This window comes from Phocoena sinus, chromosome 3 (genome assembly GCF_008692025.1).
Source record: "Phocoena sinus isolate mPhoSin1 chromosome 3, mPhoSin1.pri, whole genome shotgun sequence".
Classification (NCBI taxonomy): Eukaryota; Metazoa; Chordata; class Mammalia; order Artiodactyla; family Phocoenidae; genus Phocoena; species Phocoena sinus.
This window is the reverse complement of record NC_045765.1, coordinates 15,724,417-15,739,940: the sequence shown is the minus strand read 5'-3', so window position 1 is coordinate 15,739,940 and position 15,524 is coordinate 15,724,417. Positions and strand designations below refer to the sequence as shown.

Sequence of the window (15,524 nt, the reverse complement as noted above, 5' to 3'; positions counted from 1 at the left end):
CCTTCCTTGGGTTTTAATAATTTGCTAAAGTGGCTCACAGAACTCAGAGAAACATTTCACTTAGTAGATCAGTGCTTTATTATAAAAGGGTATAACTCAGGAGCAGCCAGGTGGAAGAGACGTATAGGCAAGGCGCGTGGGAAGGGGCAGGGCCAAGCATGCCACTCTCCCCCAGTGTCCATGTGTTTGCCAGCCGGGAAGCTCTCTGAACCCTATCCTTTTGGGGTTTTATGGAGACTTCATTACACAGGCACAACTGATTAAATCATTGACCACTGGTGATTAAAAAAAAATATTTTATTGGAGTATAGTTGCTTTACAGTGTTGTGTTAGTTTCTACTGTAGAGCAAAGTGAATCAGCTATACATATACACATATCCCCTCTTTTTTGCATTTCCTTCCCATTTAGGTCACCACAGAACATTGAGTAGAGTTCCCTGTGCTGTGCAATAGGTTCTCCTTAGTTATCTATTTTACATATAGTATCAGTAGTGTGTATATGTCAATCCCAATCTCCCAATTCATCCCACCCTCCCTTTCCCCCTTGGTATCCATAGGTTTGTTCTCTACGTCTGTGTCTCTATTTTGGCTTTGTAAATAAGACCATCTATACAGTTTTTTCAGATTCCACATATATGCATTTTCTCTTTCTGGCTTACTTCACTCTGTATGACAGTCTCTAGGTCCATCCACGTCTCTACAAATGACTCAATTTTGTTCCTGTTTATGGCTGAGTAATATTCCATTGTATATATGTACCACATCTTCTTTATCCACTCCTCTGTTCATGGACATTTAGGTTGTCTCCATGTCCTGGCTATTGTAAATAGTGCTGCAATGAACATTGGGGTGCATGTGTCTTTTTGAATTATGGTTTCCTCAGGTTATATGCCCAGTAGTGGGATTGCTGGGTCACGTGATAGTTCTATTTTTAGTTTTTTAAGGAACCTCCATACTGTTCTCCATAGTGGCTGTATCAATTTACATTCCCACCAAAAGTGTAGGAGGGTTCCCTTTTCTCCACACCCTTTCCAGCATTTATTGTTTGTAGATTTTGTGATGCAGGACATTCTGACAGGTATGAGGTGAGAACTACCTCTTTGTAGTTTTGATTTGCATTTCTCAATGATTAGTGATGTTGAGCATCTTTTCACATGCCTCTTGGCCATCTGTATGTCTTCTTTGGTGAAATGTCTATTTAGGTCTTCTGCCCATTTTTGGATTGGGTTGTTTGTTTTTGTGACATTGAGCTGCATGGGCTGCTTGTATATTTGGGGGATTAATCCTTTGTCAGTTGCTTCGTTTGCAAATATTTTCTCCCTTTCTGAGTGTTGTCTTTTCGTCTTGTTTATGGTTTCCTTTGCTGTGCAAAAGCTTTTAAGTTTAATTAGGTCCCATTTGTTTATTTTTGTTTTTATTTTAATTACTCTAGGAGGTGGGTCAAAAAAGATCTTGCTGTGATTTATGTCAAAGAGTGTTCTGCCTATGTTTTCCTCTAAGAGTCTTATAGTGTCTGGCCTTACATTTAGATCTTTAATTCATTTTAAATTATTTTTGTGTATGGTGTTAGGGAGTGTTCTAATTTCACTCTTTTACGTGTAGCTGCCCAGTTTTCCCAGCACCATTTATTGAAGAGGCTGTCTTTACTCCATTGTATATTCTGGCCTCCTTTGTCATAGATTAGTTGACCATAGGTGCATGGGTTTATCTCTGGGCTTTCTCTCCTGTACCATTGATCTATATTTCTGTGTTTGCACTAGTACCATACTGTCTTGACTACCGTAGCCGTGTAGTATAGTCTGAAGTCAGGGAGCCCGATTCCTCCAGCTCTGTTTTTTTTCTTTTCTCAAGATTGCTTTTGCTCTTCAAGGTCTTTTGTGTTTCCATACAAGTTGTAAAATTTTTTGTTCTACTGTGAAAAATGCCATTGATAATTTGATAAGGATTGCCTTGAACCTGTAGATTGCTTTGGGTAGTATAGTTATTTGGACAGTATTGATTCTTCCCGTCCAAGAACATGGTATATCTCTCCATCTGTTTGTGTCGTCTTTGACTTCTTTATCAGCATCTTATAGTTTTTGCTGTACAGGTCTTTTGCCTCCTTAGGTAGGTTTATTCCTAGGATTGGACTCAATCTCCAGCCCCTCTCCCCTCCCTGGATGTCAGGGGGTCCCAACCTTCTAGTCACATGGTTGGTTACCCTGGCAATCAGCCCCCATCCTTAGGGGCTTTTGGAAAATCACTTCATTAACATAAAAAAACCCACCTCTGTGCCTCTCCTCACTTAGGAAATTCCAAGGGTTTAGGAGCTCTGAGTCAGAAACAGGAGGAAGACCAAACACATATTTCTTATTATAAATCACAACATCACAACCATTGTTTTGTGTATTGTGTTTGTTTTCCTTTGGTTGTTTCAGGGGGCCAGTGTCTTAGTTCAGGCTGTTATAACAAAGTACCATAGACTGTGCAGCTTAAATAACAGAAATTTATTGCTTAAAGTTGTGGAGACTGGAAGTCTGAAATCAGGGTGCTAGCATGGTTGGGTGCTGGTGAAAGCCCTCTTCTGAATTGCAGATGGCCATCCTCTCACTGTGTTCTCACACGGGGGAAGGGGGAAGGGGGAAGGGGTCTTTTCTTATAAGGGCACTAATCCCATTCATTAGGCTCCACCCTCATGACCTCATCTAAGCCTGATCACCTCAAAAAGATCCCATCTTCAAACACTGTCACGTTGAGGGCTAGGATTTCAGCATATGAATTTTGGGGGGACACAACATTCAGACCTTAGCAGAGGGTAAATCCAGCCCCTCTTCTCCATTGTGGCTAGAAGTTGAAGTCCCAGCTGTTGGTTTTGAGGCCTGTGTTATCCTTGTTCCTTAGTTGGCTGGAACTGGAAGATGCTGTTGTTGCCACTGTCTGCTATTTATGAAGCCCAGTATTTATAATTTGTTGGGTCTTGTAGTTAGTTATAGGCCTGGAAACATGGGCTGGTAACAGCCTGGAGACAAGGAGGGGCCATAGGGTAGCTGTGTCCCCCATGCCTTCTGACTCAGAAGCGTGAGTGGCTCCCAGGAATGGCTGCGCAGTGAGAATCAGGTAGCCTCTGGGGTGGGGCCCGTTCCCCAGGCAGATGGGGTGCAGGCCTCGCTTCAGCTCCACCCTTCATCCTCAGTGACCAGCACCGACTACGAAACTGCTGTGGATGCCACGGAAACCTCGTCCTATTTCAGCGCCCAAGGCTACCTGTCCAGGTAGAGAGTCATGCAGGGGTGGTCCTGGGCCCTTTGCGGGGGGTGGCAATGCTGGCTTGGACTGACAGAATCCAAATCCTGGAGCCTTCAACTAGGCCATGGCAGTCTCTGTCCAGGAAAGAGGAGACCTCAGAAGCCATCCACGCTTGACCCTGGTCCCCTCCTGTCCTGGACCCCTCACTGGTCCATCTCACATCTGCCCCTTCTTGGTTCTCCCTGCCAGCTGGGAGCAGGAGGGCACGGAGTCTACCTCAGAGGAGGGGCAGCTGCCGCAGGTTGTGGAGGACCTGAAAGACCTCCAGGTGGCCCCCGGCACACGTCTGGCCAAGTTCCAGCTCAAGGTGAAAGGTAAGGGGGAGAGAAATGAAGGGAAAGGAGCTGCCTCCCACCAGAGGGAGGGTTAGGGTTGGTTAGGGTTAGATCACCCAGGGGTCTATGAGGGCCTGTGGAGGGCATGGTGCCCACTGGGCTGTGGCCCTGTGCTAACCACTCCCCCTGCGGCCCCAGGCTACCCCACGCCTCGACTGTACTGGTTCAAAGATGGGCAGCCCCTGACTGCATCTGCACACATCTGCATGACGGACAGGAAGACACTGCACACCCTGGAGATTGTCTCGGTCACCAGTGAGGATGCTGGCCAGTACTCAGCCTACATCAGCAACACCGTGGGTGCTGCTTATTCGTCTGCTCGGCTGCTGGTCCGAGGTGGGTGCTCAGGGATGCAGCAGAGCTTGGTGTCCACACCCAGGTTGATGTCCACCTATAAACCATGCTGTGGCAAGCCTGGGAGCTAGGGCCCAGTGGTCACTGCCCCTGTGTGCAAAAGTCACAGGTGGCCAGAAGCTGGCTCCCAGAGAGCATGGGCCCTTAGAGGGCGTGGGGCCCATGAAAACTGACCAGCAAGCAGGGTAGCTAGCTGGTGGAGTAGGCTCAGGCAAGCATGGAGCCCTCCGTAGACTGTGGAGGAAGAGGCAGGTAGTAATTGGGGGAGTAGAGGTCTTAACTTCCTTATTTTCCAAAGTTCTGAGCACTGCAAGGTGATTCCAAGTCTTGCCCAAATCTGCCCTGGTCTAGGGACCCAACACTGCCTGTGGCATTGCTTCAGTTGTGGCGTTTTCAGCACAAGCATCCCCAAGTTAGTTTCAGAGCAACGCCCCAGACTCCTGGGCGGGCATGGGTAACACTCCATCTGGTCCGTGGGGACTGAGTGAATTCCATTTCTGCATGGCCAGATTTAGGAAAGGTGCTGTGTGTAGGAGTGGGCGGGGCCACCCTCGGGACTCACACCATGCTAGGCAGGCCCACTCAGGGGAGGGGGCACCTTGGTGCTGTAGATCTGACTTCTGTGCTTTCTTCAGGCCCCAATGAACCAGAAGAGAAGCCAGCATTCGGTGAGCCGACTCCAGGGGGCAGAGGGAAGGAGGGTGGGGTGGACACTGGGGACAGGTTCGGTGAGGGTGCGTGAGGGGGACGACCATGTGGAATTGGGGCTCTACATTGTTTACCACCAACTGCCCCATGTCTCTCCAGATGTACACCAACAGCTGGTGCCACCCCGATTCCTGGAGAAGTTCACCTCCAAGAAGGTGAAGAAGGGCTCCAGCATCACCTTCTCAGTGAAGGTTGAAGGTGAGATGTCCTGCCTCCCTGTCCCACTCAGGAGAGCCCCCAGGGAGGTCCCCTGCCTGCACCCACTCAGGACCTCCTAGGGAGGCTCAGAGGTGACCCCTGCTTCCCAGAGCCACCCTCTTGGTGTGGGGAGACTGTCCACCATATACTCCTGCCTGCAGGAGACCCGCTCCCAGCTGTGCATTGGCTGCGGGAGGAGGCTGAGCAGGGTGTGCTGTGGATCGGCTGCCACACGCCGGGCTACACAGTGGCCAGCTCTGCCCAGCAGCACAGCCTGGTCCTTCTGGATGTGGACCGTCAGCACCAGGGCACCTACACCTGCATCGCCACAAACACTGCTGGCCAAGCCCTCTGTTCCGCAAGCTTGCACGTCTCTGGCTGTGAGTGGGCATGGGTGACCCAGCCAGGAGTGGGAGAGGGGCAGTGTGGGTAGTGTGCAGCCTCAGAGCTCATGGGCCAGCTCCCACGCCCTACACTGTGGGCTCCGTTCAGCTAGCTGAGACTCTCCTAGAAGCCCCCTGCCGCCCTGAGTGGTTTCTTCCTGGGTCACTCTCAGCTCTTCCCAGGGTGGGTGAGTCAAGTGCAGACCCCATTCCCGTCCCTACCAGTGGTGGGATGACTGTGGGCCAAGCTGGAACACTGGGCACAGTCTTCCTCGGGGCTCCAGATGACAGGGCCAAGGCCCCCTGGGGGGTGGTCCAGGCATCCCTGGCAGGGGCCCCGATCAGAATCAGAGCTCGAGGGTATGAGGTGTCATCCTGGTCGCTCACCCTGTTCTCCTGACAGTACCTAAGGAGGCTGGGGCAGCAGAGGAGCAGGCCGGGGTGAAGGAGGCCCTCATCTCCACCTTCCTGCAGGGGTGAGTGAGGGGCTGCTCAAGAGGCAGAGGGGCCAGGAGTGAGGTCCCGGGAGTGTGGGTCCTGGGAGTGCAGGAGTGCAGGTCCTGGGAGAGTGGGTCCTGGGAGTGCAGGTCCCGGGAGAGTGGGGTCCTGGTCCTGGTGGGGGGCAGTGCTGCTGCTGGGAGGGAGCCCCATCACAGATCCCAGCCCAGCTCTGGCCCTCTTGGGCCATGTGGCTTGGGTCCCCATTGTAAAGAGAGGACTTCCCCAGGGCCCCGACTGTGGCATCAAGACCCACTGCCCCCAGACCCTCTTTTCTGTCAGGCCCTTCAGGATACCTCCTCCCCCTTTAGGACCCAAGTTGTTTCTGAACAGATGTCGCAACCTTCAGGTTTCACAGACCTCGCTGGGCAGAGGAAAGGTACGGGCTGAGTGGGCACACATCTGTGCGGGGTGGGGGACAGGGGGTGTGGAGGAGGCTGCCCAGCTGGCAGGCCCCAGGACCGTGTGGCCCTAGGAACACCTGCTTGCCTAGCTCTGGGCTGGGCCTCCCTGCCCTCTTATGGGCCTAATTCTGAGATTTGGTTGGTCTCCGGGCCATTTCTGACCCTCGAGGATGTGGAAGCTCGCGGGGGCCCCTGGGCTGGGCCAGCCCTTGGCTTAGAGCTCACGTCCAGGGGGCTGTATGGATGCCTAGGAGCAGGCAGCTGCTGAGTCAGGGCTGGCAGGGGGGCAGTTCGGGGAGGCGGGTGCTGGATATGCTGCCGACAGGGTCCCCACTTTGTCAGGGATTCTCCCCCTGCCCCCAAGCTGGGTCCCCCTATTCCCAGCCTCTAAGTGTGCCTGCCCCCTGACATGTCCAGCTGCTTCCTGGCCACCTGCACAGGGCCCCAGCACATTGGCATATTTAAAACATTGTTTTATGGAGGATACTGAGTCTGCACAGAAGTCGAGAGGAGGGAGCCATGCACCCCATGTACCCATTGCCCACCTTTGGGATCACTTCTCCACTGACCTGCTTTGTTAATTTACCCAGCCCTCCCTTCCCTGTGCTGCCCCCATCCCAAGCCGCCCTCATTCCCCCATAACCCCAGCAACTGCTCCCAGCCCCTTACACCTGCAAAGGATCACACTTCCATCAAGGTCGACCTGAAGCCATCAAACCACAGCTGCCAGGGGTCTGGTCCCCCAGCCCTTGGGCCACAATTTGGGGTCCTGCCCCCTGCCTTCAGTGTCCAGGACCTGCCCTCGTATTATACTGCCTGGCTGAGGTCCTTGTGATCTCCGTCCCTTCTGAGCCCCTTCCCAGACCAGTGGCCAAGTGGCCAACAGGAATGGAGGTTTGGCACAAACCCCACTGGGGACCCCACAGCTCCAAGCTCCAACCCCAGCCTGACCATTTACCCAGCTTTGCCCTCAGCTGCCCTTGCCTACTGCCTTGCAACCATGCTGGCTACCTGCTGTCCCCTGACTGCCTGCTCTCCCCACAGCCACCTGCTGCCCCCACTGTCATGCCTGAGTTTGTGGTCCCCTAAGTCACACCTTGGCTCAGTTGCCCTTGAGCCAAAGAGACCCCTAGTTGTGGTCAGCCTTCCCTGCTTCTGGCAGCTCTGGCCCAAGTCTGTGCGTCCCTTGGCTACTCTGACCCCCAAGCCCAGGATGGGCCTGGAGGCGGGTGTTCGGGCACATCTGTGGAGCACACGGCTGGCTGAGCTAGGGTCTGGCCCCCAGGAGAGCTTCCGTCATCAGAGGCCTGTGGCCACCTGTCCTTGGCCGAGGTGGGCACGGAGGAGTTCCTGAAGAAGCTCACTTCGCAGATCACAGAGATGGTGTCAGCCAAGATCACACAGGGTAAGGGTAGCTGGTGATGGAGCGAGGTCCAGGGGTGGCCGTGACTGAGCCCCCAGGACTGGGGCCCCTCCTCACCTGAACGCCCTGTAGACCCATGGGAGGGCGGCATTGGGGGCAGGCCCTTTGAAGGCACCATGTGCCCTGTGTCCCCCAGCCACGCTGCAGGTACCTGGAGGTGACAGCGATGAGGAGTCCAAGACGCCGTCTGCATCCCCCCGGCATGGACGGTCACGCCCCTCTTCCAGCGTCCAGGAGTCATCCTCAGAGTCCGAGGATGGAGACTACCGGGGAGAGGTTCATGGGCAGGCGAGGGGTGGGGCAGGGGGGGCAAGGGGGTATGAGAGTGTCAGGGACAGGGTGAAGGTGGAGTTGGTGTAGGGGGCCAGGGGAGCTGGGGCAGAGGAGGTGGGCACACACCTGAGTGGCCAATATCACCACTGCGACCCAGGACACGCCCAGCACCCCAGAGGTTCCTCCTTGTCCCTTTGGGGTGGGCCGCCTGGCACTCCTGGTAGGATTTCCATCAGTAGAGATGGGTTGAGCCTGTTCTAGAACTTCATGGAATCTCAGGATGGCTGCTTCTTCTCCACTTAATTCCAGAGGCCTTGTAGCCTGGGGCCTTAGGAGGCCCACTGGCCCCTCTCCAGGTCTGACTCAGTGACTTCCCCCCCAGATCTTTGACATCTATGTGGTCACGGCTGACTACCTGCCCCTGGGGGCTGAGCAGGATGCCATCTTGCTGCGGGAGGGCCAGTATGTGGAGGTACTGGACTCGGCGCACCCGCTGCGCTGGCTTGTGCGTACCAAACCCACCAAGTCCAGCCTCTCTCGGCAAGGCTGGGTGTCTCCTGCCTACCTGGACAAGCGGCTCAAGGTACCTGGATGGCTGGAAGGGTGGTCCTGGGGTTGTACCCCCGTTCCCCATGAAGGTGGGAGCCTCGCCCTGGAAGGACAGGCTAGCGCTCAGGCTGCCTATGACCCTCTCCCGTCTCTCACCAGCTGTCACCTGAGTGGGGGCCAGCTGAGGCCCCTGAGTTCCCCGGGGAGGCTGTGTCGGAGGATGAGTACAAGACGAGGCTGAGGTGAGGGGCCACCGGGCAGGAACTGTGGGAAGCTGGGTTCCTGTGGGGAGCCTCCAAGATGCTAATTACACCCAAGTCCCCTGGGGCTTGCCTCTAGCTGGCGGGACCTTGCCTGGAAACTTCGTGTGGTGGGGCTGCCTGGTGTGTGAGGGTGCCCTCCCTCCACCAGCTTGCCAGGCCCATTCTGAAAGTGGGCAGCAGGATGCACGTGACTTGGAAGTGCCCGGTTCAGCAGCTAAGCTCCTGGATCTTCCCCTCATGGCTGTCTCCCCACCCAGCTCCATCATGCAGGAGCTGCTGAGCTCAGAGCAGGCCTTTGTGGGCAAGCTGCAGTTCCTGCAGAACCACCACATGCAGTACCTGGACCACTGCCCCCACGTGCCCACGGCCGTGGCCAGCCAGAAGGCAGTCATCTTCCGAAATGTGCAGGACATCAGTCACTTCCATAGCAGGTGGGCATGCAGGGTGGGCCTCAAGGCTATTCCCCGGTCTGTGCGTACATGCATGTATACACACACATGCTTAGACACACACTTGGACACACTGTTCACATGTGTGTAGATACATGTGTGCACACACAAGTCATACATGCACAAGACACATGCCTACACACGTGGACACACACCACACATGTGCATACACACGTGGATACTCACACTCACACATGTGTGTACCGACAGGGCTGTACCTCAGGAGAGTGGGCAGGAGTCGAGAAGAGACAGAACCCTTGATGACTCGATTCACCCACTGGTGCACCACACTCCTGTACACACATGTCCCCAGGAACACAGGCACGTGCACCTGGCTTATCCCCGGAAGTGCCTGTGACACACCTACCCACTGCAACCCAAGTACACAGACGTACCCCAGAAATGTGCGCACACATGTACATGGCACACACACGAATACATGTACACCCACAGACACGTACTCCCTGACGTGCTTGCACACCTGCACATAAGTGCACACCCTGAAACACCACATATGCGTGGCCCTCACAGCCTAGAACACTCACTGTCATCCACAGGAACCCGGCCCTGGGAAGGAGCCTGTTTCTTCCCAAACCTGAGGGTTTGGGGCTGGGTTGTGGGTCGTGGGTGAGGGTCCTGATGTCAGCCCTCGCCTGACCACTGTTCCCCTCCATGGCAGCTTCTCACAGGAGCTGCATAGCTGTGACACGGATGACGACGTGGCCATGTGCTTCATCAAGAACCAGGCAGCCTTTGAGAAGTATCTGGAGTTCCTGGTGGGCCGAGTGCAGGCTGAGTCGGTGATGGTCAGCACGGCCGTGCAGGAGTTCTACAAGGTGCTCCTCTGCCCGTCAGCCCTGCCTCCACTCGCCAGGCTTGATGCTGGCTTCTAGCTCTTAGATCATCTTCCCTGACCCTGCTCAGGCCCCACTTCAGCCTGCCCAGGCCCCCTGGCCCTTAGCTTAGAAAAGCGGGCAGGGTCCCCCCGCCCGCCGCCCAACCCCAAGCTCTGCTCACCTGTTAGACAGTGACACCCGCCATCACCTGGGGCATTGGTGGGGCCCACCTGGGGAGGAGGGTCTGTGTGTGGGACCCTGATCCACCAGCTCTGGGGCTCTGGGGACATAAGCCATCTGGAGGCTGTGCCCCCTCGCCCTGAACCCAGCCCTGCAATTTCCACAGAAATACACTGAGGAGGTGCTGTCAGCCACAGATCCTTCGCAGCCACCCCCACCGTCCCTGCAGCACTTCCTGGAGCAGCCGGTGGAACGGGTCCAGCAGTACCAGGCCCTCCTCAAGGTAGGCACGGCTGGCCAGGGGCTGCGGGGCCACCCCCATGCCCAGCCACCCCAGGTCTCGCCCTGACCCGCCGTCTCCCCCAGGAGCTGATCCGCAACAAGGCGCGGAATGGACAAAACTGTGCACTGCTGGAGCAGGCCTATGCAGTGGTGTCGGCCCTGCCGCAGCGTGCCGAGAACCAGCTGCACGTGTCGCTCATGGAGAACTACCCGGGCACCCTGGAGGCTCTAGGCGAGCCCATCCGCCAGGTCTGGGGCTGGGGGTGCAGTGGAGGGCCTGGGCAGGTGGCCAGGGCTTGTGGAGGGCTGGACTCCAGGCTGGGCCTGGCTGACCACAGGCTCACCACTCTCCCAGGGCCACTTCATTGTGTGGGAGGGGACACCGGGTGCGCGGATGCCGTGGAAGGGCCACCACCGGCATGTCTTCCTGTTCCGCCATCACCTGGTGGTCTGCAAGCCCAAGCGGGACTCACGCACTGACACCTTCAGCTATGTCTTCCGGAACATGATGAAGGTTTGCAGGGTGCCAGCGGAGCCTGGGTGGGCAGAGGGAGGCCATGCAGGATGTGCGGGCAGGTGGAGGCTGCTGGCCGGTCCTGCAGCCCTGTCCTGGGTGACCATGGCTCAGCCTGCATCCGGGTGCTCAGCCTGCATCCTCCCCCCACAGCTGAGCAGCATCGACCTGAACGACAAGGTGGAGGGCGATGACCGTGCCTTCGAGGTTTGGCACGAGCGGGAGGACTCAGTACGCAAGTACCTGCTGCAGGCGCGGACGGTCATCACCAAGAACTCCTGGGTGAAGGAGATCTGTGGCATCCAGCAGCGCCTGGCCCTGCCCGTGTGGCGTGAGTGCCTGGGCTCATGAAGCGAGGCTGGATGGGAGGCTGAACCTTTCAGCCTGGCTGTCTGGCTTGCAGGCGCCCAGGTTGGCAGGTCCTGAGCCCTGGCGCCCTGCCCCTACCTGGGCAGGCACAAGGGAAGGGGCTCGATTCTGGGGCAAGTGGCTCTCTCTACCCTTGGTTAGCCCAGCCTCTCGGGAGCCCTTAGTCAGAGTGTAGGGCTGGCCCTGACCAGAATTGAGGGGAGCCTCGAGGTTCACTCGGGGCTTTCCAGCACAAGGCAGGTGCCCAGACAGTGTTAGGAATGTGAAGGGCCCAGAAGTTCCTCGCTTAGAACAGGAGAGAGGATCCCATTTCAACATGCCCTCTTTTTCCACAGTCCCTACCACTCCCCGGTATACAGCCAACCTGTGTCGCTCACCCTAATGCCCATCCAGGCCCTACTGTGGTACTATGGATAAAGGCTCACAAGGGGTGGTATCTGTTGCAGCCACATCCTTGGTCATGGGGCTCTGGCCCTGCCAGGTGTGCACCTGAGGGGACGGGTGAGTGCTCCAGGCCCTGTGTATGTATCCCCAGGCCCCCCGGAATTTGAAGAGGAGCTGGCCGACTGCACGGCTGAGCTGGGCGAGACAGTCAAACTAGCCTGCCATGTGACGGGCACACCCAAGCCCATCGTGAGCTGGTACAAAGGTAGGCATTTGGGGGCCAGTGGATACTGATCTTGCAACAAGCAAGAGCTGCCCAGAGGGAATCAGGCTGGGCAGGGGACCAGGGATCCAGGGTGGGGTCTGGCTGAGGGGCTGGACACAAGAGACAGGCCTCCTGTTCCAGTCTCCTGTTCCTGAATCAAAGACAGGCTGGCCAGTGTGCACAGGTGGATGAGGTGGGACAGAGGCGGAGGCTGCTTAGGTATGCATCGTGTTTCTGACGCAGTGACTCTGCCCACCACCGAATCTCACTCATGAGCTCTCTCATTTGACATGTTTGTGCTGAGTGCCCAGGTACCATTCCAGGTGCAGGGAAGGTGCAGTGAACAGGCAGATCAACCTTGTCCAAGGAGGCTGACCTTCTAGGCGAGGAGACAGATGACAAGCACATAGACAAGTGTGTAATATTTGTGACCAGCCAGAGAAATAAGGCAGAGTGAAGGGCAGAGAGCATTCATCATGCAGACATGTTGGAGGAACTCCAAATAGGCAGTGAGGCTCCAGGAGGACAGGGGAGGGGGAGGTGCTGAGGCAGGTGCAGTGGGGAATGAGGCTGGGGAATGCTGGGCCTTGAGGGCTGCCGTGTGGGTCTCAGATTTGACTCTGTATGTGATGGGAGCTGCAAAGTTTGGGGATCCCCAGGAACACCGAGGTCAGGAGCCCAAGACCATTCTCACTGGACACGAACTGCAATGTTGGGGGTCCCATAACCGCCTTCAGGTTCAGTGATTCACTAGGACTCACAGAACTCAGCAGAGCCGTTCCACTCAGGGTTCTGGTTTACTGCAGTAAAAGGGAAGAGGCACATGGGGTGGGGTCCAGTTGGGGGTCCAGGTATGGTCCAGATGTCCCTCCAGTGGTGTTGTGTGGACATGCCTGTTTCTGTCAGTACAGATGTGTGCCATCACACGGAGTGTGGCCAACCAGGGACGCTCACTTGTTGAGCCTTGTTGTCCAGGGTTTCTGTTGGGGCATTCACGTAGGCTGACTACCTGCATGGCTGACCTCAATCTCTGGCCCCTCTGAGGTCAAGCTGATGCAGTATGGCCTAAATCAGAGTGTGGCATAGACCATCTGGCGTGGTCCAGGTTCCCAGGTAAACCAAGATACTCTTACTAGGCCTCACCTGGCTGGCAGGTAGGTCTCCTCTGGGCTGGCAGGTAAATCCTGAATCCTTAGTTCAGTCCCAGTAGCCGAGTCCAGTCCTGGTTTTGGAGGAGCTGTCCCAGGGAAGTCAGTCCTCCTGTCCTGCTTGTTCACAGCCAGCTGGGGCATTTGTTCACCCACGAATGGCTAAGAATGGGGCTGGAGAAGACATGCAGGGGCACTTTGCTGGGACATGAAAGAGAGGCCGTCCCAGTCCCACTGTCAGAGCTTCAGGCCAGAGTCAGTGGAGCAGCAGCTGGTCCCCCACAGCAGCCTGGGGATCGTCCTTCTGGGGTCTGTGGGGTCCTGGCGTCTGTGGAACTCCCTTCCCAGCTGCCTCACAGAGCCCATATGTAGTGCAGCTCCATTTCCCTGCCATCCCTTCTCACACCCCATACTTGCACCTGTGACGATGTGTCCAGAGAGACAAAGCCATCCCATAAAAGTTATTTAGAAGTAAGAATGAGCCTCTCAGCCGCCACCTTTCAGCTGGGCTGCCCCCAGGAAAGTGTGCCCGCCGGGCTGCGTCTGAGGGGAATGAGGGATGCACCATGCCCAGGAACAGTCAGAGTGGGATCCCAGGTTCCCAGCTGTATCCAGACAATCCACTGTCCCTTTCATCTTGACCATTACCCTGTGAGCAACTTGCAGGCTTTCACCCCTCTGAGGACAGCTGTGTCCAGTGAGTAGAGGAAGCAAGGGACAGTCAGACGGTCAATTCATGCTGGGCAGCTTCTGTGAGAGACGACACAGGTTCTCAAACCTCAGGTGGTCCAGGCAGCGTACACAGCCATGTGGTGTGGCCAGAGCTGGCCGTTCAACGACCCAAAGCAGCATCTCAGTTGGAAACACCACAGATGGCCCTGAGAGGCACCCATCTGCCAGATGGGGGGTCCACCCCAAGTGATGTGCACCCCCGTCATCTCAGAGCCTCTCTCGGCAGTCCCCTGTCTGGCATGCACTGGAAGTCAGTGCCACGTGCAGTGCAACGGCTCCACACAGGAACCCTGGTGGGAGCCCTATCAGTGGCCTCACTTTGCCTCCATGGTTCATGGACCCAAGGAAGGGTGTCTTCAACCCACCTGTCTATAGCCTGTTAAGTGTCAAACCACATAGCCAGGGCGTTCACAACATCTCAAGGTCAGTGAGCACATAACCTTTGCCAGGAAAAGTAGCATCTGGCAGGAGAAATCAGACTCACCAGCCAGCAAACATGTCATTCATTTGGCGGAAGCTTGAGTGTCGGGGGAGAGGGCCAAGTCCTGATCCACGCCCCCCCCAGGGGGCAGCCAGCAGGGAGCAGAGAGCACCAGCGATGTGTATTAGAGATCATGCCCACGCGAATGCAGGGACCTCTGGTCTTGGTCCTTGCATGCCAGCAGGAAGGAAAAGCGGGTGGCTGGAATGCCCAGGACTCCCACCAGGAGCTGTTAGCCTGCACAGCAGACCCTATTACAGCCACCCTGTCCAAGCCAGCTGGAGCCACAGGACCAGTGACTGGATTGGGCTGGTGACAATCTCCTGCCAGCCACCACTCTCTCTGGCTGTTGATTTTGGACTCGGCCTCTCTCGTTAGCTTGGCTCCTTTCACATCACCCAGGAGGCCTGGAACTTCCTTTCTCCTCCTGGGGTCCTGTTGGCAATCGTGGGACGTGACACGTTGCTGGGCTGGACCTGGTTACATGCTCTATAGCCACCTATCCAAGTGTAGGGTGTCCCCACCCTTGTGTGGAGCAGGGAATTCTGAACAGAGGTAGAAGCCACAGTCATAGCACCCTGACTTGACCCCAAGGTGACATTACTTTTCCTGCTCTCTGGGAACCTTGCTCACATCCCATCAGTGGAATCAGATGCCTGTGTCCAGCAGAGCCATCAAAATCTAAGTTCTCCCCCTGCCTCAGGTGCCTGGCATATCAGATGGGCATGTAGGGCCTCTGGTCCCTCTGGGCACAGGGAGACGAAGGCCCACTTCTGATTTTTTTTTTTTTTTTTTTGCGGTACACGGGCCTCTCACTGTTGTGGCCTCTCCCGTTGCGGAGCACAGGCTCCGGACGCGCAGGCTCAGCGGCCATGGCTCACGGGCCCAGCCACTCAGCGGCATGTGGGATCCTCCCGGACCGGGGCACGAACCTGTGTCCCCTGCATTGGCAGGCGGACTCTCAACCACTGCACCACCAGGGAAGCCCCATCTTCTGATTATTTTTCTCTTAAACAGAGGTGAAGGTGGAGGACGAGGAAGGGGCCAGAGATGGAACAAGACACACTTCCATAGCTCAGTAATATCCAGTGTTTTGGGCTCACTCAAAGCCCTAAATGGGGCAGCAAGATTGTCACTACTGATCCCATCTCTTTTAGCTTCAGGGACCGCTTGACTTAAAAACCACATCACATTGTTCTCAGGGGCTCTGT

General features: G+C 56.0%; 1 protein-coding gene across 2 annotated transcripts in view; it reads left to right on the top strand.

The window, feature by feature from the left end:
• OBSCN (obscurin, cytoskeletal calmodulin and titin-interacting RhoGEF) overlaps positions 1 to 15,524 on the top strand; it is a 161,248-nt gene that overhangs the window by 117,943 nt on the left and 27,781 nt on the right. For both annotated transcript variants that reach the window (XM_032626878.1, XM_032626879.1), the window contains exons 56-74: positions 3,173 to 3,251; positions 3,475 to 3,599; positions 3,759 to 3,956; positions 4,610 to 4,642; positions 4,782 to 4,880; positions 5,042 to 5,260; positions 5,667 to 5,739; positions 6,073 to 6,140; positions 7,454 to 7,570; positions 7,725 to 7,864; positions 8,244 to 8,444; positions 8,570 to 8,652; positions 8,931 to 9,104; positions 9,802 to 9,958; positions 10,305 to 10,421; positions 10,505 to 10,669; positions 10,776 to 10,934; positions 11,088 to 11,265; positions 11,839 to 11,952. In XM_032626878.1, coding sequence (XP_032482769.1) covers positions 3,173 to 3,251; positions 3,475 to 3,599; positions 3,759 to 3,956; positions 4,610 to 4,642; positions 4,782 to 4,880; positions 5,042 to 5,260; positions 5,667 to 5,739; positions 6,073 to 6,140; positions 7,454 to 7,570; positions 7,725 to 7,864; positions 8,244 to 8,444; positions 8,570 to 8,652; positions 8,931 to 9,104; positions 9,802 to 9,958; positions 10,305 to 10,421; positions 10,505 to 10,669; positions 10,776 to 10,934; positions 11,088 to 11,265; positions 11,839 to 11,952 — 2,499 coding nt within the window. The remainder of the gene's footprint in view (positions 1 to 3,172; positions 3,252 to 3,474; positions 3,600 to 3,758; positions 3,957 to 4,609; positions 4,643 to 4,781; positions 4,881 to 5,041; positions 5,261 to 5,666; positions 5,740 to 6,072; positions 6,141 to 7,453; positions 7,571 to 7,724; positions 7,865 to 8,243; positions 8,445 to 8,569; positions 8,653 to 8,930; positions 9,105 to 9,801; positions 9,959 to 10,304; positions 10,422 to 10,504; positions 10,670 to 10,775; positions 10,935 to 11,087; positions 11,266 to 11,838; positions 11,953 to 15,524) is intronic.